Source organism: Saccopteryx leptura, chromosome 8 (genome assembly GCF_036850995.1).
Source record: "Saccopteryx leptura isolate mSacLep1 chromosome 8, mSacLep1_pri_phased_curated, whole genome shotgun sequence".
Lineage (NCBI taxonomy): Eukaryota > Metazoa > Chordata > Mammalia > Chiroptera > Emballonuridae > Saccopteryx > Saccopteryx leptura.
The window spans coordinates 42,095,650-42,119,438 of NC_089510.1; the positions used below are offsets into that span (position 1 = coordinate 42,095,650).

The following is a 23,789-nucleotide window of genomic DNA, read 5'->3' on the forward strand; positions in this document are numbered from 1 at the left end:
TGACTGGTCAGTCAGGCAGTGGTCAAGAGTGCAGATTTCATAGAAATAAAAAACATCAGAATTCCAGCATCAGGAGACAGAAAGAAGGTGGGGGTCTGGGCTCATGTGTGACCTTTTGTCTGTGTCTGTGGGACTAGGTGTTACAGACACGCTGAGGAGGGTAGGTTGATTCCAAGAATGAAAAAGTTCACAGAGGTAGAGGTACAGGGCTGGGGAGAATTGAAACCTGAGATCCTTGATGAGTCTCTGAGACTTTAGGACTCATTAATTAGTAAACATCCCCTAAACGAGGGATTCGGCGTGACTATGAGGACGGCAGTGCTGGTCTGTACTGGTGGCACGTGGCCGTGGACATTTGGCCTCCTGCAAACAAACAGTGATGATACCTTCATCCTTCCCAGCATCTGTGCTAGGTACTCACTGCCCCCTGCGTCCTGGGCTCCCGTCCTTGCTGCTGTCAGCAGAGGCGGATTTAACGGTGGGCACACTGCCCTGGGCCCTGACTTCTGAAGGGCCCTGCAAAACCCCAACTTTATACTTTTTTCTAATGACACCAAGTTTGGTTTCGTATGTGCAATTTTAACGTTAATAGTACATAATATTTTTTACTTATTTAAAAGTATGGCTAACATGTATTTTTATTTTCCCCGTCTCTCTTTTTTTTAAGGGGCCCAATATATTCTCTTCTGCACTCGGGGCCTCAACCAACCTTAATCCGCCTCTGGCTGTCAGTGCACTGGGCAAGGCTCTCGCATTGTTACCATCATAAAACCACCTTCTGGCTCAAGGTGGGGAGTAACCTAGAACTTTCTTCTAGATGAGAAATGGCGTGAGAGTGTTCTTTCGTTCCCCAGCAGCACGGCCAGGCCAGCCCTGCGAGTGTGCCCGCGTGTCTAACGGAAGTGGAAGTGAGGGGACAGAGCCGGGCTCCGTGGCCGCCCTCCGGGCATCCCAGACCTTCCCACCACAGCCATTTCTCTCTCTCACAACAGTGTTGCGGGAGATCGCGGAATCTCTTTGAGTGACTCTGCTGGCTTATGGGACTCTGGCTTCAGACCCTTGTGTCACACCTCGCTGCGTGGGATGATGACGACCCGGGAAGGACAGAGGCCCGAGGCCGCGCTCGCCTGCCTCCTCCTGGCCGCAGTGGGCTGCTTCGCTGACCTAGGTGAGTGCTGTCTGTCCTGCCCCAGCCTGCCCGCTGGGAAGGAAACTGCCCCTCACTTCACAGGGAGGCATTGTACATTCTACCAGAACCCTCTCCAAATCCCTTCCTCTTTCAGGATTTCAAAGGACACTTCATTCCCCCAGCCTTCGGGGACGTGCTCAATCACACAAGATGAGAAATGATCTCAACAACATCATATGGGTTACATTTGGGTATTTTAATCATTTTCAATACATACCAGAGGAGGAGAGTCAGTGATAATAGGTGCCTTTTACTGAGCACTTATATGAGATCATAGCAGGCAGTTGACATTGTTTAGACCCTGTGAGACAGGTATTATTGGCCCCATTTTACAGATGAGAAATGGGGACCCAAAAAGGCTCAAGTCACATGGCTCCGAAGCCGGGAGACTGGGATGCAGACTCAGGTCTGTCCACGCCAAAGCCGAGGCACCTGCCTTGATACCACACTGCCACTCCATTCTTCTTTCCAGAAACAGGGCTGGGCTGGGGAGGGGACCGAAGGACAGTCGAGTTCTTCGGAGAAACATCAGCTCCTCTGGGTTGTTTCAGCTGAGGTGCTGCCTGGGTGCTGTGCTTCTAAAGAGGTCACGTTGTTGGAGTCTCAAGTCACTTCATCGCTGCCTCCCTCCTCCTCTTCCAGGTGAGGTCCCTCAGGTCACGGTCCAGCCTCCGTCCACCGTCCAGAAGCTCGGAGGGACTGTGATCCTGGGCTGTGTGGTGGAGCCTCCGTGGGTGAACACCACCTGGCGCCTGAACGGGAAGGAACTGAACGGTTCGGACGGCGCTCTGGGTGTCCTCATCACCCGCGGGACCCTCGTCGTCACCGCCCTCAACAGCCGCACGGTGGGACGGTACCAGTGTGTGGCCCGGATGCCTGCAGGAGCCGTGGCCAGCGTGCCAGCCACGGTGACACTAGCCAGTGAGTGCTGTTGCTTTGCTCCCGTGTCACGATGCAGTCTCTCTCCTTCTCTCCTGTTCTCTCTCTCTCCCACACTGTTCATACCCCCATCATCTTACCATAAAAGGGGTCTTGATCATTGAAATTTTAAATTGGAGTGTGGCAGCTGCCCAGCCATTGCAGCGGTGGGCAGCCATGTGCCCTCACGAAGCCACTTTCTGAGTAGGGGACAAGGAGTGTCTGGGTAAGTGTCTAGAAGGCGAGAACTTGACACAGCTGAACTGTTTCTGTGAGCCCCGAGCTGGGCCATGCCACGCCTGTCTACTTGGTCACTCTGCTTGGTTGTGCCACCTGCTCATTGTCCCCTCAATCCTCAGCGGTGCACTCAGAGCATTTACAGGGCTATGTGTGGTCCTAACAGAGCCTGCACCCCCACCCTGGGCCTCCTGCCTCCCTGGGAGAGGCCAGCATCTTCCAGATGCCTGGAGTGTAAACGGTACAACACAGTGAAAAGGAAGCGATGAGACAAAGGGCTAAAGAGAAAAGAGTCAGAGATTAGGTGACACTTTGGTCCAAGGAGGCTGCCAGGAGAAGACTTCATGCTACTCTAGGCTGTGGGTCATGCCTGAGGCACTAAACTTCTAATATGTTCCTCTGTGGGGTCCCGAGGCGGTGTGAGGCGGGAGTCCCAGGGAGTGACGAGAGACGTGGGAAAGCGCAGGAGAAAAGACCCGTCTCTGCCCTCTGGTTCCCAGATCCCTGGAGGGAAGCAGTGACACAGCGCTGCCCTGTTCTCAGAGAAGGGAAAAGGGCAGGCTGGGTCCCCGTTTTCCTTGGGGGCCAGCTCGAGCTGGGGCTGCATCTTGGAGCCCCAACCCACACCTCCACGAGAGCCACTTCCTTTTGTGGCAGAAGGAGCACGCGCTGAATCTTCGTGCCGGCCCTCTGGGGAGCAGGCTGTGAACACGGGGAGGCGGGCAGGCCCTGGGCCCCCAGCGGAGCCGTCCCCTCCACCTGTGCTTGTGGGCTGACGGAGGATGCAGGGCGATGTGGGGCGACCGGATGTGGGGAGGGGGCAGGCCCTGGGCCCCCAGCGGAGCCGTCCCCTCCACCTGTGCTTGTGGGGTGACTGGGGGATACAGGGCGATGTGGGGTGACCGGATGTGGGGAGGCGGGCAGGCCCTGGGCCCCCAGCGGAGCTGTCCCCTCCACCTGTGCTTGTGGGGTGACTGGAGGGTGCAGGGCGATGTGGGGTGACTGGATGTGGGGAGGGGGCAGGCCCTGGGCCCCCAGCGGAGCCGTCCCCTCCACCTGTGCTTGTGGGCTGACGGAGGATGCAGGGCGATGTGGGGTGACGAGGATGCAGGGCGATGTGGGGCGACCGGATGTGGGGAGGGGGCAGGCCCTGGGCCCCCAGCGGAGCCGTCCCCTCCACCTGTGCTTGTGGGGTGACGAGGATGCAGGGCGATGTGGGGCGACCGGATGGTAAGGATGGGGAAGAGGTAGAGGGGTCATCTCTTCAACAAAAGGAAGGTAGAGGTCAGAGCTACACTGCCTGCCCTCATACTCTTCTTTTGTATTTTTAAATTATAATTAAAATTACATTATAAAAAGTCTAGAACGCATGAAAAACAACGCTCCCCCAGAGCCCACCATTGTCACACAGCCGCCGTTATCACTTTGGAGCACGTGCTTCCGGCGTTGATCCATACCCACATCCTCACACTGTTGGAATGATGCTGCTGGATTTACAGCTTGTAGCCTATTCTCTTAGCTGGTTTTCATTGGCCACATGATCATTCTTACTCTTCCACTGAGTGGAAGATGCATCCAGTAAGGCACACAAAACACGCCAATAGTAAGAGAACAACCTGATGCTTTTTTCACCTGTATACACCATGTAACCTTCACTTCAGCAGGAGCCGCCATGCCCCTTCCTGGTCCGTCTGCCTGCATCCCCCACCAGAGCAGGGTCCTCGTTAGCTCCTGGCCTAGAACGTCCCTGGTATCTCCACCATAACGTCCTGGACGCTTTTCCTAGTGCCAGCCAATGAAGCCGCTCCCGGTTGTTCATTATTACAAATAAGATGTGCTTGTTAGCATCATTTGTGCCTTCGAAGGCTAAGGCTCATCTAGGAGGGAGAGTTCATCTACGAGTGGTCAGCACATGTCTCCGAAGGCTCAGAAACTCCATAGCCATTCCTTTGGCCTAATTAGAAGCCAGGCTGCACCTCTTATTGTTTGGAGGAAGGGAGAGTTGGAGAGTGGAAGATTTCTTTTGGAGCTCTCCTTTTAGGTCAAGGTGTATCTGTGTGAGAGGAGACAATTTATAGCTTTATTTAAAAAAAAAAAAAATTCCTGGCCACTTCTTTCTCTAACGCTTGAAAGGATCTGCGGTTGGCAGTGAGGACAAAGGGAAGGTTTTGGTTGCAGCCCAGAAAGGCGCAGCAAGAGAAGAGGGGGCTTGTGCAGGAGCCAATGGAGTCTGGTTTGAAAGCCAAGAACTATTGGCTTGTCATTTAGACATGAATCAGAAGTGAAATGTTTGGGCCTGACTAGAGGGACGGAGAGGTTCTGGAAATTGGGAGAACATGTGTGGAGGAGGCGGTGTCATGGAGCACAGGGGATTGGAGTGGGACTGCAGCCTCCCAAACTCGGAGGAGGTGGCGGGAAGGCGGGAGAGGCAGGAAAGAGAGGTGCTGTCTTTGGGTGACTGCCATGGGGCATTTGGCCCGGACTCAGCAGTTAGATTAAGTTTCCGAAAGCACATTCCTAAGCAGAATAGGCTCAGTGTTTTGCTGGTTGGCTCATATACGAGGGAGGCTGAGCAGTAGAAGGGATTAGCGGAGGCATAGTCTGCGTCTCGAGGCAAGGCTGGGCAGCGGCGTGCTGGCCTCTCGGCGCTGGAGACTGCCTTCTCCTCGGGCCTCTTCTGCGTGTGTTCAGATGTTCATCCTGAGACAGAGCAGTGGCTGTGTGGCCTGCCTGGCGAGGCTCTACCTCCTGCATTTTAGTGAACTTCCAGAGATCCCTGACAGCTTTATATGATGGGGGCTAGGACCTGGCTTGAGGATTTAGGATATGGAGGAGGCCTCTAGCAGAACTTTCCTGGTCCAGATCGCTATCACTCTGATGTTGGGGGATGGGGGTTGCGCTTGGATCTCATCCCTACCCGGTGACATCAGTTTCCAGTCTTCAGATAAAACTGAACCACCTGAAGCGGCTCACCTGTGCACACCTACCTCTGCTCCATGTTGTCCTGGCCAGATGGGTAATGGCTGTTTTTCACTCTCCGTGGAGGTGCCTATCCCAATCTCCTCTGTGGAAAAATTATTTTTCCTGTTGAGCCTATACTTTATTTGTGGTAAATCTCTCTTGCTGCTAATGCCTCACTTCAGACCTCCTTGTTTAATTATTGCTTTTTGAAATGCTTTCGACTTTGATCTCCTTTCCTCCTTTTACCTTCATTTTCACCAGCTTTCTACCAGGAGGCCAAACATTTGACGTGGCTCAAATGTTCCCACTCTGTGCACCTAAACCAACAGCAGACATCGCCAACAGACCCTGTGTTCCTTCTTCCTGGGCCCCGGTTCAGCCTTCAAATTGTTCTCACACAACATAGCAAGTGCTCACAACCAGCTCACCAGAGCTGGTGTTCACTGTGAAAGCTCTTTTCTGTCCCTTACCTCTAGACCAGTGGTCCCCAACCTCCAGGCCACGGACCGGTACCGGTCCGTGAGCCATTTGGTACCGGTCCACAGAGAAAGAATAAATAACTTACATTATTTCTGTTTTATTTATATTTAAGTCTGAACGATGTTTTTATTTTTAAAAAATGACCAGAGTCCCTCTGTTACATCCGTCTAAGACTCACTCTTGACGCTTGTCTCGGTCACATGATACATTTATCCGTCCCACCCTAAAGTCCGGTCCGTGAAAATATTTTCTGACATTAAACCGGTCCGTGGCCCAGAAAAGGTTGGGGACCACTACTCTAGACCATTCAAATCATTACTCCTACAGAATTCTTCATTTTTAACTTTTTTCTAGTTTTTTATTCTTTAGTCCTCCCAATTATCCTGTCATCCCTAGGTTCCAGTTGAGGTTGGAAATACAATAGGTGGTAACTGGGTAGAAGTTCTGTACCCGGGACTTGCAGTCCTCAAGCTAAAACGCCACCCTAAACTGATGCTGGTTTAATTGAGAGCGGCTGTGTAAGGCCTCTGTGAGTCCTCTGAGCATTTAGACCAGGCACACAGTCCTGAAGTTGCCCTCTCTGGCACCTGGGGTCAGAGGACGAGGCAGCTGACAGGCAGGGAAGGCGTTGTCCCCAGGCCGCTGTCTCCATGACTCTGTGACTCTGAGGAAGGGTCAGAAGATGACAGGGCCTTTGTTACCATAATTTAACTCATGAATACAATGAAGAACCAAACTGGTATAATGCAAAAAAAAAAAAAAAAAAAAAAAGAAACTAAATAATGTATATACTGGGTTTAAGTTTTAACTCTGACATTTTGAGTTAATGTGACTTTAAGGAAGCCATCTGAATCTCTCAGATGTCACAACTGTGAAATTAGCACAATAATAATTACATCACTCATGTTTTGTTTTGTTTTTCTTTTTTTGAAGACCAAATGAGAGAGTATGTGATAGTAATAATTTGAAACATTTTATAAATCCCAGGCTTTATTCATTCACTAGTTTGGTCAACAAACATTTGTGTAGTGTTTTCTTGTTTGGAGTCTCTAAGCCTGTGCCCAGCCCTGAGCTGCCCAACTGCATATTCTGGGAACAGCCATTTGGAGGCTAGAATTCAGGGGGTGGCAGAGCTTCCAATCATAGCGAGAACCAAGAGAGAGGACTGGCTTGTTGGGAAGAGAGGACTAACCCACTGCCTGTGATTTCTTTGCTCCCTCTATGGACCTTCCTCCAGAGCCCCACTCCCAGCTGCCTCCGAGCCCTGCCGTCTCTGCAGCCCACAGCGCCGCCCGCTTACACTCTGTTGGTACACTGACGCTGTTCTCCCAGCCAGACAGCTGTTGGTTCACACCGGCAGGCCGGGCTGACCTTGGCCCTCAGAGTGAAGAATTCCACAAACAGAATCATGTCTCCTTGTTCTCAGCTCCCCCCAACTCTGACTCCCATCAGACACTTCCTTAAGGTCCTCTGGGCTCTGAGCCTGAACTAGAACAGGCCATTGAGGACCACTGTAGACATTTCTTTCTTAAAGTATTTCTAGCTTCCTTTAACCCTGTTTTAGTCAGGGTTCTACAGAGAACTGGAACCAATTTTACAAATGTACGGAGAGAGAGATTGGGAGGGAGAGAGAGAAATAGAGAAGGAGAAAGGGGAAAGACACAGGGAGAGAGAAAGGTTTATTTTAAACAGTTGGTTCCTGTGATTGTGATGGCAGGTAAGTCCAAAATCCATAGGGATTCATGAGTCCCACTTGGGAAACAGCAAACCATAAATTCTCCAACGCTGGGTTCAATATTTGGATGTTTTAGAGATTGGTGTCCTGAGAATTGGGGACTGTTTAGAATTACCAACAGCACAATGAGACCTAGTCCATACGATTGAGGATTCCTTAGTCCAATGGAGATGATGAATGCAGTAACATGTTAGCCATAAAGCAAGCCAGACCCATGAGTTGCCTCACAAAGATGTGAACAGATTTTGGTGGGAGCACAAGCTAACAGTGAGTTCAGGAAAACAGTGGTTCTATCTGGGGGACTGAGGAAGACTTGGAATTGAGCCGGAAGAATGTGTAGGAGATGACCTTCATCTCAAATTTTTTGAGTCCGCACATACCTTCCTCCGACCTTCAACCACTAAATTCAGCCATCAGCATTGTGTACTTAGACTTAAGTCCAGTGCAGTTTCCAGCACAGGGCAGACACTTACACAGTGAGTTGAATTTCCAGTGCTTCGCTCCTTCCGTGGTGAGTTCGATCCGATCTGGAATCTGATCCATCTTTCTTGCTGCTCCATCCTATTCCCCACTCCACCCCAACCCCCCTTTGCTTCTCATCTCTTTTCCCTTTGGGAATATACATTTTGTAACTAAGGAAGAAAAACTTGAGAGTGTTTTTCCCAACACCAGCCCTCTTCCCCAGTCTGGTTCAGCCAGCCAGTGATTCTTTGACAAAACAAGAAGGAACCCGTCATTGCAAACTGGAAAAACATTTGTTAGCTTGGACGTCTCGGAGAATCCCACAGAAGCCCTTTGCTCCGGGATGAAGGGCTGGCACTGGTGTGAAGAAGTGTGGGGGGACGAAGAATAACCCAGGTGGCTTCCTGAACTGCCCCGGAAGGGGAGGGGTCTGCTGCCAAAAGCAGGGGCTGAAGCTGCCTGCCAGGCTGGTCCCGTCTACTTTGCCGGAAAAGGCAAACAACTCCAGGCGGGGATACATTGTTGGAAAAGGAGAACCAGCTTGAGTTTAAAATTTAGCTACTTTGTACTTTGCCGGTTGGACAAGGAAATTATTGAGAGACCTTTTAGTCCCAAAAGGTGCTAAGCAACTTGAAACCTAAAGAGAAAATGATCAAGGAATACTTTAGAGCTTTAGGCCAAAGTCATGTTGAGCTTTTCTGTTTTCTACTGATGCAAGCAGAAATTCACAAAAATGTCCCTGATGTTCAGACGGCATTGGCAATAGTAATACCATCAGGCCTGGCGTGAGTGTCCAGGCACATGGGTAGCATACAGCTCGGCTCAGGGCGTCTGCGCAGCACCTGTCTGCCCTAAACAGCCAGGGTTCCGATTCTCTATTGAGTACTGGTCAGTATTTACCAAAGGAAGTTCTCAAGACCATAGCACATCTTCTACCAGGGACACACTTAGAACTTGTACCCTACTCTTCTGTCCAATCTATTCTTTGCACACAAGCTACATGCTTAAATAAAACCCTAGGTCCATTTTCTAAGCTAAGGAGAGGACCACCTAGTGTGTTGAGCAGAATTAGAGATGGAGTGAGCCGAGAACACTCTCAGAGGCCTTGGCACAAGAAGGTGAAGGAAGGATTACAGCAGTACCCCCGTGGCAGTGATTTCACTTTCCCTGGTTTTAGTTACCTTATGCAGCTGCAGTCTGAAAATATTAAATGGAAGAATTTCAGAAATAAACAGTTCGTAAGTTTTAAGTTGCACGGTTCTCAGTAGCGTGATAAAATCTCAAGCTGTCCGGCCTGCGTCATGAATCATCCCCGTGCACGGCGCACCCATGCTGTTAGTCACTTAAGACCCCTCTCAGGTATCAGGCTGACTGTGGCAGGATTGCAGTGCTTGTGTTCATATAACCCTTAATTTATTTAATAGTGCCACATTTACCTAACTTTCATTACAGCATATTGTTATAATTGTCCTGTTTTATTGTTGGTTGTTATTAATCTCTCAATGTACCTGATTTATAAGTTCAGCTTTCATAAATATGTACCTATAGTCACATGCCACTTCACGACAAGGATACATTCTGAAAAACGTGTTGTTCGCTGATGTCATTGTATACATGCGAGCACCGTAAACTGGACTTACACCCGTGTAAATGGTATAGCCTGCTGCCCCTAGGCTACAAGCCAGTACAGCATGTTACCATACAAAACAACACAAGATTAAATCAAGCGCAAGAGAAAATGATGCCATCAGAAGTTGTGGTAAACACGAGATGTCTGGGGCTGTTGCTGGCATAACGCTGCGTACTGTTTACAGCAAACTTTTTTATAAGTAGACAGAATACACTCAAATAAAATAAGAACTATAGTAAATACATCCAGCAGTAACAGTCATTTATTATCATTAGCACGTATCATGTACTTGTATGTGCTGTATTTTTATACAACTGGCAACACAGTAGGCTTGTTGACACCAGCATCACCACAAACACATGAGTAATGCGTTGCGCTGTGGCATTCTTTTTTTTTATGATTTATTTCACTGATTTTAGAAAGAGGAAGGGAGAGAGAGACGGGAACATCAATCTGTTTTTGTGTAATCCCTGACTGGGGATCGAACCAGCAACCTCTGTGCTTCGGGACGATGTTCTAACCAACCAAGTTATCCAGCCAGGGCATGCTATGACATTCTAATAACTACTAGGCAATAGGAATTATTAAGCTGCTTTATAATCTTCCGGGACCACTGTCCTGTATGCAGTGCACTGTTGACTAAACCATCATCACACAGCTCGTGACTGTACAGGGAAAACATAACACGTACAGGGTTTGCTGCTATCTGCAGTCTCAGGCGCCCACTGGCCTCCCGGGTCTGGGAAAGTATCCCCTACGGATTAAGGGGAGGACCACTGTAATTAGCTTGCTTGAAATCATTGGGATCCGTTAGGAAACACGACGTAAGACAGTTCTTTACCATCAAAGTCAAGAGGATATGTGAGTCCCTCAGCTCTTCCTTTTCTGAGAACTAAGACACAGTGAGTCTGTCCTGCAAGTGAAACATATGTTCACATTTAAGACAAGGGACTATTTCTCAATAGTGAGGGGGAAAATGTAAGCAAAATGAAAAAAAAAATGCTGAAGAAAAAACTTTTTTTTTTTTTTTGGCTGGGAAAATTGTGCTTAATTTTGAGTGACTGCTTTTCTCCTGTAAAATATGTGCAGATTTGGGGACTCACAGACTAAGACTCCGGCCACAGCCTGTCTCTGAGCCCTACCTTCCACTCTAGACCCAGCGAACTCGGCGTGGTCTCACCTCACCTGTCACTTTCCCCTTGTTACGGGAACGGCGCTCCATCTGCCTACAGCAACTTCCCTTCCGTTCCCTTCCCAGAAAGTTCCTACCTCCCTTGGTTTAAGGGATTTCTTCTCATTTTTCAAGACTTGGGTACCTTCTCTAGGAATCTTTTCTTGAGTCCGTGAGCTTCCCCGGTGTCTGGAGTGGGGCCTCTCCTGCCCAGCTCCTGCACCATCCTGGGTTTGTTTCGATCGTCCTCTCCTGCGTGGGTCTCATTGCCGGCAGGGCAGGAGTGCTGCCGTCGACCTCTGCTCACACCGTCCTGCACAGCGCCGGGCCCTCAGTGGGCCTTCAGTGAGTGTCTAGAAAGAGGAAGACTCTAGAGCAGGGGTCCCCAAACTTTTTACACAGGGGGCCAGTTCACTGTCCCTCAGACCGTTGGAGGGCCGCCACATATAGTGCTCCTCTCACTGACCACCAGTGAAAGAGGTGCCCCTTTTGGAAGTAAGGCGGGGGCTGGATAAATGGCCTCAGGGGGCCGCATGTGGCCCGCGGGCCGTAGTTTGGGGATGCCTGCTCTAGAGAAAGTGTGTTTGAAGTCTGGAAGATCCAAAAGGGCAGACAGAAAGTGAGCAAAGCTTCTTCACCAAATCCTGATATCTTGAAAGTGTTAATGAAGTAAATAAGAAAGGATGAAGCAAGAACTCAGCACATAAACAGATTGAAGATACAAAGAAATTTGGGAAGGGTTTAGAAAAACTGATGGATATGAGAAACATAAAAGATTGTTTCCAGTAAGTTGAGATGTTTGGACAAAACTTTGGAACCTGTACAGGCAGATGGGAGTGAGTGTGGCTCCGTGTCCTGTCAGACACCCCAGGGGACACTGTCAGAGGTGGTGGCTGGGTGGCATCGGAGGCCACCACTGCTTTAGGACAATGTAGTTAGTTCCCAGGTGCATGGGCAGAAATGGGAATCACGTGGGCTTCACTGGCTTTTGGACAGTGTCCCTGCCTCTGCCACCTAGAATTCTGTCTGTAAGGACATACTGATGTGCTCATCTTTGCTCTTCCTCTGAGCACCCTGGCCTCCCTTCCCTCTCCTCTCCCTCTTCCTGTTCAGCCTCTCCGCCTGCCAAAGGCTGTGCCAGGATCCCGCTCTGGCTCTGATGAGTCCAGACCACCAGGATTCACATTAATTTTCCCATTGCTAAAGTTTATAGTTTATATTGAGTTGATCAGAGAAATATGTGTGATGTGGGCTGCTGGCAAGTAAATCTCTTTTTCCTTCTTCTTTCTTCAGTGTATTTTTTCAAATGATTTCAGTCCTTCATCTGGTCCAAAAGCAACTCCCCAGCTCTGCTAAGCAGCCCTACCTCATAGCAGCACTGAAGTCAGATAAAGGAGGTGGTCTACAGACAGCTTCCCCGTTCATCTGGCGGCCAGACTCAGTGGAGACATGGTTCTCATCCTTGACTTGTCTTCAAGGATTAATCACATTTTTCATTCTCTTCTTATGTCCTTTTTTTTTTTTTTAATATTTTAAATTGGTTCAAGCCAAGAAATTCCTGAAACATTAGGCCAGTTCACTGCAAATCATTTAATGACATTGCAAACTAGATTCTTTTTCTTTTTTCCCCTTCTTCCTCTCCTACTCCGCCCTTGGAGCCCTCCCCTCTCCTGCCTGCCACCTGTAATGGCTTTCATCTTCTGCCCTCATATCCCTGGCTCTTTAATCTCCTCTCTATCCTCAGCTTTCTCTCAGTGCTCAAACCTGGGTGCACACCCCTCTCCCCCCCTCAACTCAAAGGAAAAGAAAGAAACACAAGGTTTAACAACTAATGTGTTTGGCATCTGCAAAACCCCCTCCCCCATGGAAACTGTTTTTTATTTAAAAGAGAACATGTCTTGTTTTCATCAGAAAGTGTGTTTGAGAAATTTTATGTCATGTTTCCAGGGCTGTCAGGAGAGCACTTTGGAGCTAAAATTATGTGTGCAACTGAACAGACAGAAGAAGAAAAAAAATCCCAAAGAGCGCACACATATTTATCCACTCACCCTGCCTGCAGAGGGCGGAGCAGTGCCCACCCCGCCAGCCTCCGTTCTGAGTTGTCTCAGGAGGTCCGAGGGACCTGACCGAGGGGCCTGACCGGGGCTGCAGTGCTGGGAGGTGGGACTGTGCAGAAGGAGAAGCAGTGCCCACCCGCCAGCCTCCTCTCTGAGTTGTCTCGGGAGGTCCGAGGGACCTGACCGGGGCCGCAGTGCTGGTGGGGGGGACTGTGCAGAGGGAGGAGCAGTGCCCACCCGCCAGCCTCCTCTCTGAGTTGTCTCAGGAGGTCCGAGGGACCTGACCGGGGGACCTGACCGGGGCCGCAGTGCTGGTGGGGGGGACTGTGCAGAAGGAGAAGCAGTGCCCACCCGCCAGCCTCCGTTCTGAGTTGTCTCGGGAGGTCCGAGGGACCTGACCGGGGCCGCAGTGCTGGGAGGTGGGACTGTGCTGAGGACAGCACTCGGGCGGACGCTGGTCGCCTGCCTCGTGTGCTGATGTTATGTCTTGTCTATTAGACTAAAGCTCTTCCTGATGAGGAGCTGTCTGTCTTGGTGTCTTCTGCAGTGCCTGGCATGATAGATCATTTCCAGCGCTGGCTGGCTGAATGGATGGTTCAGTGATGCCCAGAGGGATGGTATGTGCCGAATGCTGACTGTAGGCTATCCTGATTTTGCGCAGCCTTGTGGGGTATCTTGGGTTTGGTTTCAGTGGTCTGTGTGCCAGGATGACAGACTGGCAGAAGGCTTAGTCACTACCCAGAATGCGTGGTTTCTGAGATGCCTGCCTATCCCACAGGAAACCCCATCCGCTTTCTGACCTAATGAACAAGTCCTGTTGGACTCCAGTCTCTGCTTCTGTAATAGATTCACTCACAAAGCACTTTATTTCTAAGGACTAATCTTGGGGTCATGCCAACCATTGTTCCCCAGGTGACTTGGAGGTGGAGAGCAGTGTGCTGACCCTGCCCATAGTTGAAGCAGTCCCAGGCACTAGAGAGTGTCCGTGTCGTCAGATGCCACACAGGGAGGCAGTGCCAAGGACCCTACACCTTTTCCAACTCCACCTTTCTGTCCGTCTGTGGAGCAGCGAGCCACAGGCTCTCTCAGAGAAGCTCTTAGGAACATTGCTTCCCATGCACTTTCCTCCCTTTCAAGAAAGAACTGTGGCACAGGAAAGGGCTGTGGGTCAGCGTGCCACTGAGAAGTGTTCTGTTGGAGCCAGACCCTCCCGTGCTTTGTAACATTAGCCATCGTGGCAACAAGCCACCACAGGGGCAAGTTGAGGCCTGGAGGCCATGAGAGGTAGGGAGTAGAAAGATCAGTCAGCCCAGAAACTTGCCGATGGCCGCGAGGCTGCCGAGCCCGCTCTGGCAGCATTGCCAGGGGAGACCACTGAGGTAGATCCTCACAGTCCTGTGGGTCCCATCCAAACCTCAGCAGATGAGTGCAGGCTTGTCTCGTGATTCCTGAGAACAGGCAGGAGGGGAGCACAGGGCCGACTGGGTGTGAGAACTGCCTGGGTTGGAGAGCCAATGTTTTTAAGTGAGCTCGTGGAGACGGGGCTGTTGGTAACTCCAGGCAGCCTCCAGCTGAAAGCAGCATTTTACCTGACTTCTTAAGCAGAACTGAACTTGGATTTGCAGCCTCAGTGAGGGCTCAGAGAGAAGAGGATGGAATGGGGAAACTCCTTGAAAGCCATTGTTAAGTTTAAGGATTACACTGGGGGCATCCTGCTGGGGCGCAGTGCACCCTGTAACAGTGTAACTAGACGTGGAAAGTCTGTGAAAATCGGGGAGGTGAGCCTACAATTAAGATTTGACAATTCTGCGTTATGAGAATGCATGTACACCAAATACTTTTAATTTAATTCATAGCAGTCCTGAGCCTTTTATTAACTAAAGGAAGGATTGAGTCTAGAAGGTGGTTGAGAAAGAAATTCCGAAGGGACTCAAGATAAAACTTGTCAGTTGTGGTTTCTCCTGTGATCCTGGTGATGGCAGCCACACCCACGTGCCTCTAAGTGTCTCTTATTTGCCTTCCCAGCCCCCCACCCAGGCCAGATGTCTGACATACCCTGTAAATGCGAAGAGGAAACACAGCATAGGTGTGATTTGTGTCGAACAAATCCCTGTAATCTCTGTATCCAAGGTCCTGTGGAAGCGACAGATCAGAAGATACACATTCCCTTAAGAAACTGAGCACTTAGAAGGCAAGGAACCTAAATTAATATGGGCTTTTTCAGAAAGCACCAAGTCCTGCTGTAAGGAAGCAAGGTCAGTAAACTCCGAGATGGTCCCAGGGACCAGGGCTCTGTCCTGTTGAGAGCTCAGAAATAAGAGTGGGCCTCCTGCCATTTGATGAGTACAGACAAGGTAATAGAATAGGTGGAAGAAGAGAGAGGATGCAAAAGAGGGGTCTGAGGGAAGGTGAGAGGATTAAAGCTGCAAAAACATTCTGCTAATGGATTTCCCAGACACAGCAGCCAACAGGCAAGGACAGGTGTCCTGTCAAACTGTTTCCCCTGAAACTTGATCCATCCTCTGACCCAAGGCCTGCTAACCCCATTTGTAGCTGAAGGGCCTGGCCCTGACTCCCAGCACGGCTCCTGGACCAGCCCACAGACTGGCCGGGAAACCAGCTTTGTGGAGACAAAGGGGCCTGGGAACAGGCTGCTTCCCTTCGCATGCAGCCAGCTGGGCCTCTGCGTCCGCCTGCCTAGTGGCCTGCGAGCCTCTTGCTGCTCATGCAGCTTCCATCATCCTTGGCCTCCTTCCTGCCCGAAAACACTAGAAAGAGGGGTGCTCTGGTTTTCAAAGTGTCCACCACTTCATTACTCTGCCTTTGATCCCTTAGTGAAACTCAACTTTTGCTCCAGCAGCCAAGTTTGGAAGTTTGTCTAGTGAAGCGACAGCTAAGGCTTAAGTTCAGGAGGCACAAGGGGAGGGCGGGGCCAAGGACTAAGCTGCTGCTTATTTGTTTCGAAGCCAGGAAGGCCAGCTTGCCAGTCGGCCCCTGTGGGGAGCTGGGTGCCCAGCTGGGGTGTTCTTGGGCCTGCCTGCACGGGCTGTAGTGCACATGTTGGCATCAGAACAGAGGGACGGCCTGGCCACATGGCTGATCAGTGGCCAGCTTGTGCCTCCCCCCCTGCACAGCCTTCTGTCTCCAGCCCAGCAATTGTCGGAACAGCAGGAGCCAAGAGGGGCTTAAAGGGGGCAGAGGGTTTCAGGACTTGGGGGGGGGGGGGTGAGTTGGGTACACAGAGGATTGCATGTTCCCTGCCTGCATAAGCCCTCAATTACACTGGGGCAGTAGCCCAGGGCCATTAAGATAGAGATGGCGTTCTGGTGCCAAGCTCCTGTCTCTCTTGCAAAGTGATCTGTTAGGTTTAAGTATATTCTTGCTTGAGGCCAATTTCTTTGGAATGAGATAAAGATAAGAGACAGGGTAGAAAAACTCAAAGATTCTTAGTGAGTATTTTTCGATTTATTAGACCATTGAAGGGAGTGCTTCGCAGTGGTGGAGGAGTGTTCCAGGTGCCCCTGAGCTCGCAGGGCTCCCAGCTTGCTCTGTGGGCGCCTCCTGGCTTCGCAGGTCCACATGCACTGTACTGAGGCCTTTGCATTGTCTCGGTGCACTGCTTCTGAAAGGAGTTAGCAATATTTAGCTGCAACACATTCAGCACAGGCAGTCCACCCTGTCCCGTAGTCGAGGTCGTCTTCCTCTCTGAGAGAAAACGCACCCAGTGTCTTGCTGTCATTTGTGGGGCCCAGTGCAAAATGAAAATGGAGGTCCCTTGTTCAGCATTATTAAGAATTTCAAGATGGTGACAGCACAGCATTAAACCAAGCACTAACCCCTCCCGAGCACAGGGCCCTGTGCAGCTGGGCAGTTTGCCTGCCCACGAAGCTAGCCGTGGGCTCAGCCCTCCAAAGCCTTCACCAGGGATTGAGAGAGCGTTTGCTCTATCCTGAGTACTGTGCAGTGGGACTTGGGGTTGCACCTGTGGGAGTACAAGACAGACTGACCACTAGGAATTTACAATTTGGTTGGGGTCAGATATCACATAATATTAAATAATGATAAGATAATTATTTAAAAGCCCAGAATGCCCTAAATTAAAATGTTCTTTCTTAGAAAGCGCAAAGTTCTGTGGCAAGGAAGGTAAGTCACCCAGCCAGAGGAAGGACCCGTGAGTGTCACCTTGATCCGCGGCATCGGTTGGCCGGCTTGGAGGGTGGGATGGAGTCATGGGAGTGAACTGGGCAGCTGGCACTGTTTGTGCCACACCACTCCGTGAACAGCATGCATTTCTTGCTCCATGTGTATTGGACCTATTTTACCTCTTTCCTGTGACCCCAAAAGTAACCTCTCAAGAACCATTCTATTTTCAAAATAGCCAAACTTTAAATAAAAGGTTGGCTACACTTGGAAAAAGGTTCACAGGAAATTGGTTGCGCTAGGCCTTTGTCCTTAGGTTCACAATGTAGACCTACTCAAGTAGGAAACTTGAGTTCCCAGGCAGCGTAGATGGGCATCTTCTACCTGAGTGAGAGGCCAGGTCCAACACAGTCACTTACTCAGTCATTTCACTTTCACTGGGCGTCTCCTTGGGCCAGGCCTGGCTTAGATTCAGAAAACATGCAGATGAGGAAGACTTGGCCGCTGCCCCTCAACAGTTCACAATCTGACATAGTAATCAAAGGGACAATGATCCTTTCAGCAAAAGGGCTCTCTTGCTCTGGCTTGACTGAGAGGTTCTGGAAAGTTCCATTAAGCGGGAACCTCCTGACCTCACTGAGTGCCTCAATCACCAGCCTCTCCTTTGGTGACAGTAGTTTGTTTTCAGTAATTATCTCTTCTGTAAGAAACCCGATCCTCCCTCCCCCCTCCTGTCACCGTCTCTGGGTGTTTGGTGGGAACCACAACACAGGCAGGTGAAGTCTTGCAGTGGAATAGCAGTCAAGCTCCGATGGGCTCAGTGCTTGGGGGAGTGAGCAGAATTTGGTGTGGTCAGCATTTAGTGAGAGTACCTCTGGGGTATTTTCTAAGTACCATTAGGAAGAGAGTGTCTGGGTAAATATTTTCATCTGTCTTATCTTACTCTCCATTAGTTTTATTTTTCTCTCTTAAGTTAAATTCAGCTGCTGTTCTGAAAACCAGATTTGAAATGTGGTTTTGTTGCACAGAGGGCCCATTCTGTCCAACAACATCAGTGACTGGGCTCCGACACAGAGAGCTTTGTAATCTGGACTGTTGGGTTGATGGGGAAGCACCCTGCTTCTGTTCCAGATGGAGCTCCATCCTCTCTCGGGTTAGATCGCAGTCTTCTCGCCACTGTGCCAACCCAGGAGAGGCAGCGCCTGTGCTGCCAGGGACTGCAGCCCGGTGTCAGGAACCTCGGCTCCCCCTATTCCCCTGCCATTAAACCACGCCAGGGAGGTCCGTCTTTGCCTTAGAAAACCTTTAGGGTATCCACGGATCCCCACCCCAGCCCTGAGAACGTATTAGCCGTGATGCAGGTATGAGCTCCCGGGTAGCAGGAATTGCCTTTGGTTATAACCATGGTTGATAACTGTGCAAAATCTTGGGCCTGTCCCTTTTCACTGTGGGTGTCTGAGAAAACCAGGTTGAACTGGAGAAGATGTTGGCATTCTCTTTTATGGTTCCTTCGGTCTCCATTAGCTGAGCTGTGCCAGAACATTTCTGCCTTGACCCTGACCAGGTTTAGTAGGTCCAATGGGCCTGGTGGACTTGCCCCCATCTCAGTGTAACAAAAGAGGCTGCTCTGCACCACAGGCACCTCCTGGTGAAACTCTGCAGCTTATATACACCACGCTGGACTTCCATGCCACACATTCCATTCTTTAAACTCTCACAGACAACAAAAGGCTAGAGGAAGGCCTCGGAGAACCCTCAGAAAGCCCTCAGTGTGTGAGGTTCCACAGGTGTCTATTGTGACTAAAGGCACCAAGAGACAAGGGACCCTGAGACATTGCGTGTTTTCTCCATTGAGGCCCAGCCACCCCTTCCCTTCTCTCCACAGATCTCCAGGACTTCAAGTTAGATGTGCAGCACGTGATAGAAGTAGATGAGGGCAACACGGCGGTCATCGCCTGCCACCTTCCTGAGAGCCACCCAAAAGCCCAGGTCCGATACAGCGTCAAACAAGAGTGGCTGGAGGCATCCAGAGGTGAGCAAGCAGGAGCCAGAGGCCAAGGCCAGGAGAAGAGTCCGCTGCCCATGATCACTGCCTCCCAAACCCCCGTCGACACATGGCAGTCCCCTCTCATGCTGGTCAGCTATCGTCGACCTTGATATGTAGCCCTGAAGGATCCCACAGGCACTGGCTTCTATTATGGAGGTCTTCTACCCTGTCACGAGGAACTTCTTTGTCCTTTGAGGCCCTGCAAGATGTTGCTGAGCTGCCACCATCTGATCAGGGTCGTCAGCACAGGGTTCCAGATGTCCTCCCCTTGTGAGCCCAGCCACCAGACACACAGGCTGCCTGACCAACTCAGCCACTCCTGCAGCTGCAGAGTGGTGGGAGCTGGAGCTCACCCTCCTGCAGCAGAGCAGTGTTTCAGTGGGCAGCTGCAGAGTGGTGGGAGCTGGAGCTCACCCTCCTGCAGCAGAGCAGTGTTTCAGTGGGCAGCTGCAGAGTGGTGGGAGCTGGAGCTCATCCCCTGCAGCAGAGCAGTGTTTCAGTGGGCAGCTGCAGAGTGGGGGCAGCTGGAGCTCATCCCCTGCAGCAGAGCAGTGTTTCAGTGGGCAGCTGCAGAGTGGTGGGAGCTGGAGCTCATCCCCTGCAGCAGAGCAGTGTTTCAGTGGGCAGCTGCAGAGTGGGGGCAGCTGGAGCTCACCCTCCCGCAGCAGAGCAGTGTTTCACTGGGCAGCTGCAGAGTGGTGGGAGCTGGAGCTCACCCTCCCACAGCAGAGCAGTGTTTCAGTGGGCAGCTGCAGAGTGGGGGGAGCTGCTCACCCTCCTGCAGCAGAGCAGTGTTTCAGTGGGCAGCTGCACAGTGAGGGGAGCTGGAGCTCATCCTCCTGCAGCAGAGCAGTGTTTCAGTGGGCAGCTGCAGAGTGGGGGGAGCTGCTCACCCTCCTGCAGCAGAGCAGTGTTTCAGTGGGCAGCTGCACAGTGAGGGGAGCTGGAGCTCATCCTCCTGCAGCAGAGCAGTGTTTCAGTGGGCAGCTGCAGAGTGGGGGGAGCTGCTCATCCTCCTGCAGCAGAGCAGTGTTTCAGTGGGCAGCTGCAGGGTGGGGGGAGCTGGAGCTCATCCCCTGCAGCAGAGCAGTGTTTCAGTGGGCAGCTGCAGAGTGGGGGGAGCTGCTCACCCTCCTGCAGCAGAGCAGTGTTTCAGTGGGCAGCTGCTGAGTGGGGGCAGCTGGAGCTCATCCTCCTGCAGCAGAGCAGTGTTTCAGTGGGCAGCTGCAGAGTGGGGGGAGCTGCTCACCCTCCTGCAGCAGAGCAGTGTTTCAGTGGGCAGCTGCTGAGTGGGGGCAGCTGGAGCTCATCCTCCTGCAGCAGAGCAGTGTTTCAGTGGGCAGCTGCAGAGTGGGGGGAGCTGGAGCTCATCCTCCTGCAGCAGAGCAGTGTTTCAGTGGGCAGCTGCAGAGTGGGGGGAGCTGGAGCTCACCCTCCTGCAGCAGAGCAGTGTTTCAGTGGGCAGCTGCACAGTGAGGGGAGCTGGAGCTCATCCTCCTGCAGCAGAGCAGTGTTTCAGTGGGCAGCTGCAGAGTGGGGGGAGCTGCTCATCCTCCTGCAGCAGAGCAGTGTTTCAGTGGGCAGCTGCAGAGTGGGGGGAGCTGGAGCTCACCCTCCTGCAGCAGAGCAGTGTTTCAGTGGGCAGCTGCAGAGTGGGGGCAGCTGGAGCTCACCCTCCTGCAGCAGAGCAGTGTTTCAGTGGGCAGCTGCAGAGTGGGGGGAGCTGCTCACCCTCCTGCAGCAGAGCAGTGTTTCAGTGGAACTTGTTTCCCCCTCTGCGTGTTCCTGGTAATGCCTGTCTCGGGGGAGGCCAAGCTGCGGTCCACAGAGTACCAGCAGGGAGGCAGGATGTTTTGTCCACAACTGACCCTGCTCTCATGGCCAAGGAGACCCTACTGGCTCAAAATGTATACCTTTTAAACTACCCTATAAGCTTTAAAGTATACTTACTAACTTTTTCTGGTTATGAAAAAGTCTGGTTTTTCTATATGTTCATTATAGAAAATACAAAAACTAATTTAGGAAAGGGTAAAACCCCTAAACCTGCCTCTTAGGAATATCTAGAGACAGAAAAGAGCACTGATATCTACCATCCCCGAGGCCTGCCCAGCCCACAAGGGTCAAGGGCTTTTCCCATTCTGTCTGGCATTTGCCTGAGTAGCTCACACCCGGGGACAGGCAGGACCAGGCTGGTGAGCTCAGAGCACAGGGACACCGGGATTTCCAGGGCAGGCCACCAGAAAGCTCAGAGCGGAGGGCCAGTGATTGCCTGGCAGGAAGTCACTGGTGTGTCCTGCAGTGTGAATCTCCGGGAGAGAGAAGCTGGACGCAGCCCTGGGGGCCCGCCCCCTGGCTGCCCTGGTGCAGACGCAGACACAGCCTAGCACGCCCGCAGTGCAGAGAAAAGGGCTCCCGTGGCATTCGTGGGCAGGGTGGTGGTTGGGGGCTAGACTTCCTGGTTGCAGAAACTCAAGAGGTGCCTCAGAGTTCTGACTGTGACAGAATGCGGGGAAATTCTACAGTCAGATTCCCCCCATCCTGCTGGCTCGCGGGAATGATCATCTTGTCTCCCATGTATGCTGCAGGGCCCCCTAATCCTTACAGTGGCCGAGGCAGTATACCTTACACCGTTTTAGAAACAAGGGGAACAGAACCTGTGAGGTAAATGACCTTGCCCAAGATTAGTCCAGGCAGGGCCACCGTTTGAGGCCAGGTCTGGCCGACCCCACATCCTGCTGCCCTTCAGCCTACCCCAGCTCCCTTGAAAGTATAAAATGCTCTCCCGCCAAGCTATGTTCTCTACTAACTCAGCCAAGCAGTTAGCTGGTTCTTTGGTGGTTTTCACTGCCCGGTCCTCTGTCCCACCGGGGGCAAGGATCTCTGGGGAGAAGAGCCTTTTCTGTGTGGGCTCCTTGGGGTGCAGGTGTCCAGGTCTTGGGGTGCAGGTGCACAGGTCCTGGCTCCTCCCCTGTTGGGTGCGGTATTTTAGGCACAGACTGATCCCAGGCCCCCTTCCCCGGTTCTTCCTCAGACAACTACCTGATCATGCCGTCGGGGAACCTCCAGATAGTGAACGCCAGCCGGGAGGACGAGGGCACGTACAAGTGCGCCGCCTACAACCCAGTGACGCAGGAAGTGAAGACCTCGGGCTCCAGCGACAGGCTGCGCGTGCGCCGTAAGGGAGGGTCTCGCTGGCGGAGCTCGGGGGGAGCCGGGGTGCTGCAGCCCGGGCTCCGGCTTTGTGTTCCCCTGGTGGCAGTGAGGGTTGTGGGCCTCCGGCTAGTGGGACATGCAGGGCTCAGCCGGAATGGGGGACTCTCCCCGACAGGCAGGAGCTGTGTTTCTGGTCACTCACATCAGAGCTCTGTGGGGTCACCGCCTGACTCCTGCCTGCTGGAGAGCTTTCCTTCGCTGGTTAACTTGCAAAGGCCAGGATCGGTGGGCTGTGCCGGCTGGAGCAGGGCGGTCTGGCACTCAGCAGCGGACAGAGGATGCAGAGGGAAGAGGATGGCACCTTTGTGCCCGTGTTGAGGCCACAGTCCACACTGCAGAAGTTTGCCCAACACCTCCCTCTGGTGAAAATCCATCGAGGCCCATACACGCTCCTATTTATATGAAAACAGCTGCCTTTGCTGAGTACATTCTATGCACCAGGCTCTTTTCTAGACTTTTCTAGACTGTTAAGTGACATCTGAATGTGAAATTAGGTTTTAGAGTCAGCACCAAAGACCAATTTACTGTGAAGTTAATGAAGCAAAATTTCAGTGGTTCCTCACTTGCCTAATTTTGTATCTGTAATTTTGTATTCTTTTTTCTAAAGAGGGCCTCCCATGCCATATGAGTTTTAGGTCTTATAAAACCTTATCTGTTCTTGGTTGGCACATAAAGCAAAATCACACATAGTCAACTTGCTACTTGAAGATCCCTGTGGAAGGTGACACATTGGAAAGCAATATGCTTCTCTCAATAAATTCTACCTGGTCTCTACCCCAGCGTTGAAAAAAACATCACTGCTTCCTCAGCTGAGAACCTAATGAAGTAGTTGATTAGCTTTGGGGACCTCGCAATATGAGAAATGCACATCTTTAAATCACAGATCCTGCTCAGCTCAGCAAGATGCTCACTGTGAGAGCTTATGCTGTGGGAAACACTTGGGTACTGAGACTCATGAGTGGGATTTGAGGTACATCATGGGTCCTTGTATCCCATCTCATCCTGTCTAAGAGTTCACTGACTAACTGCAAGAAAAATCACCTGCGCCATTTAAGTTGTTCCTCTGTGCACCCCCTCATCTCTCTCTGCCAACACACATAGTTACCCATGCATATGCTTTGTCCACGATGCTACTCCACTGTGATCCATTTCTTATTGTAACAGCTCCTGCAGGAAGTCCTTGTTTCTCATAAGTAAAACAAGGCCTGGCCCTGGCCAGTTTGCTCAGTGGTAGAGCATTGCCCCAGCGTATGGATGTCCCGGGTTTGATTCTTGGTCAGGGCACACAGGAGAGGCAGCTATCTGCTTCTCACCTCTCTCTCTCTCTCTCTCTCTCTCTCTCTCTCTCTCTCTCTTTTGAGCGAGTCCCCCCTCCCATGCTGAGGATGGCTCCAAGTCCTCAACCTCAGGCACTAAAAATAGTTCAGTTGTGCAGCAATGGAGCAGAATATTGTCCATAGGGGGCTTGCCCAGTAGATCCTGGTCAGGGTGCATGTGCGAGTCTGTCTTTTTGCCTCCCCTGCTTTCACTTAATTAAAAACAAAACAAA

The 23,789-nt window shown here is 51.4% G+C and overlaps 1 protein-coding gene across 1 annotated transcript in view; it reads left to right on the plus strand.

Annotated features, from left to right (window-relative positions):
• The window catches only part of BOC (BOC cell adhesion associated, oncogene regulated), an 82,010-nt gene that overhangs the window by 38,353 nt on the left and 19,868 nt on the right, over positions 1-23,789 (plus strand). The window contains 5 exon segments of the mRNA XM_066346885.1: positions 993-1,082; positions 1,084-1,168; positions 1,832-2,110; positions 18,866-19,012; positions 22,059-22,202. Of these exon segments, the coding sequence (XP_066202982.1) occupies positions 1,038-1,082; positions 1,084-1,168; positions 1,832-2,110; positions 18,866-19,012; positions 22,059-22,202 (700 nt within the window). The 5' untranslated portion in view covers positions 993-1,037.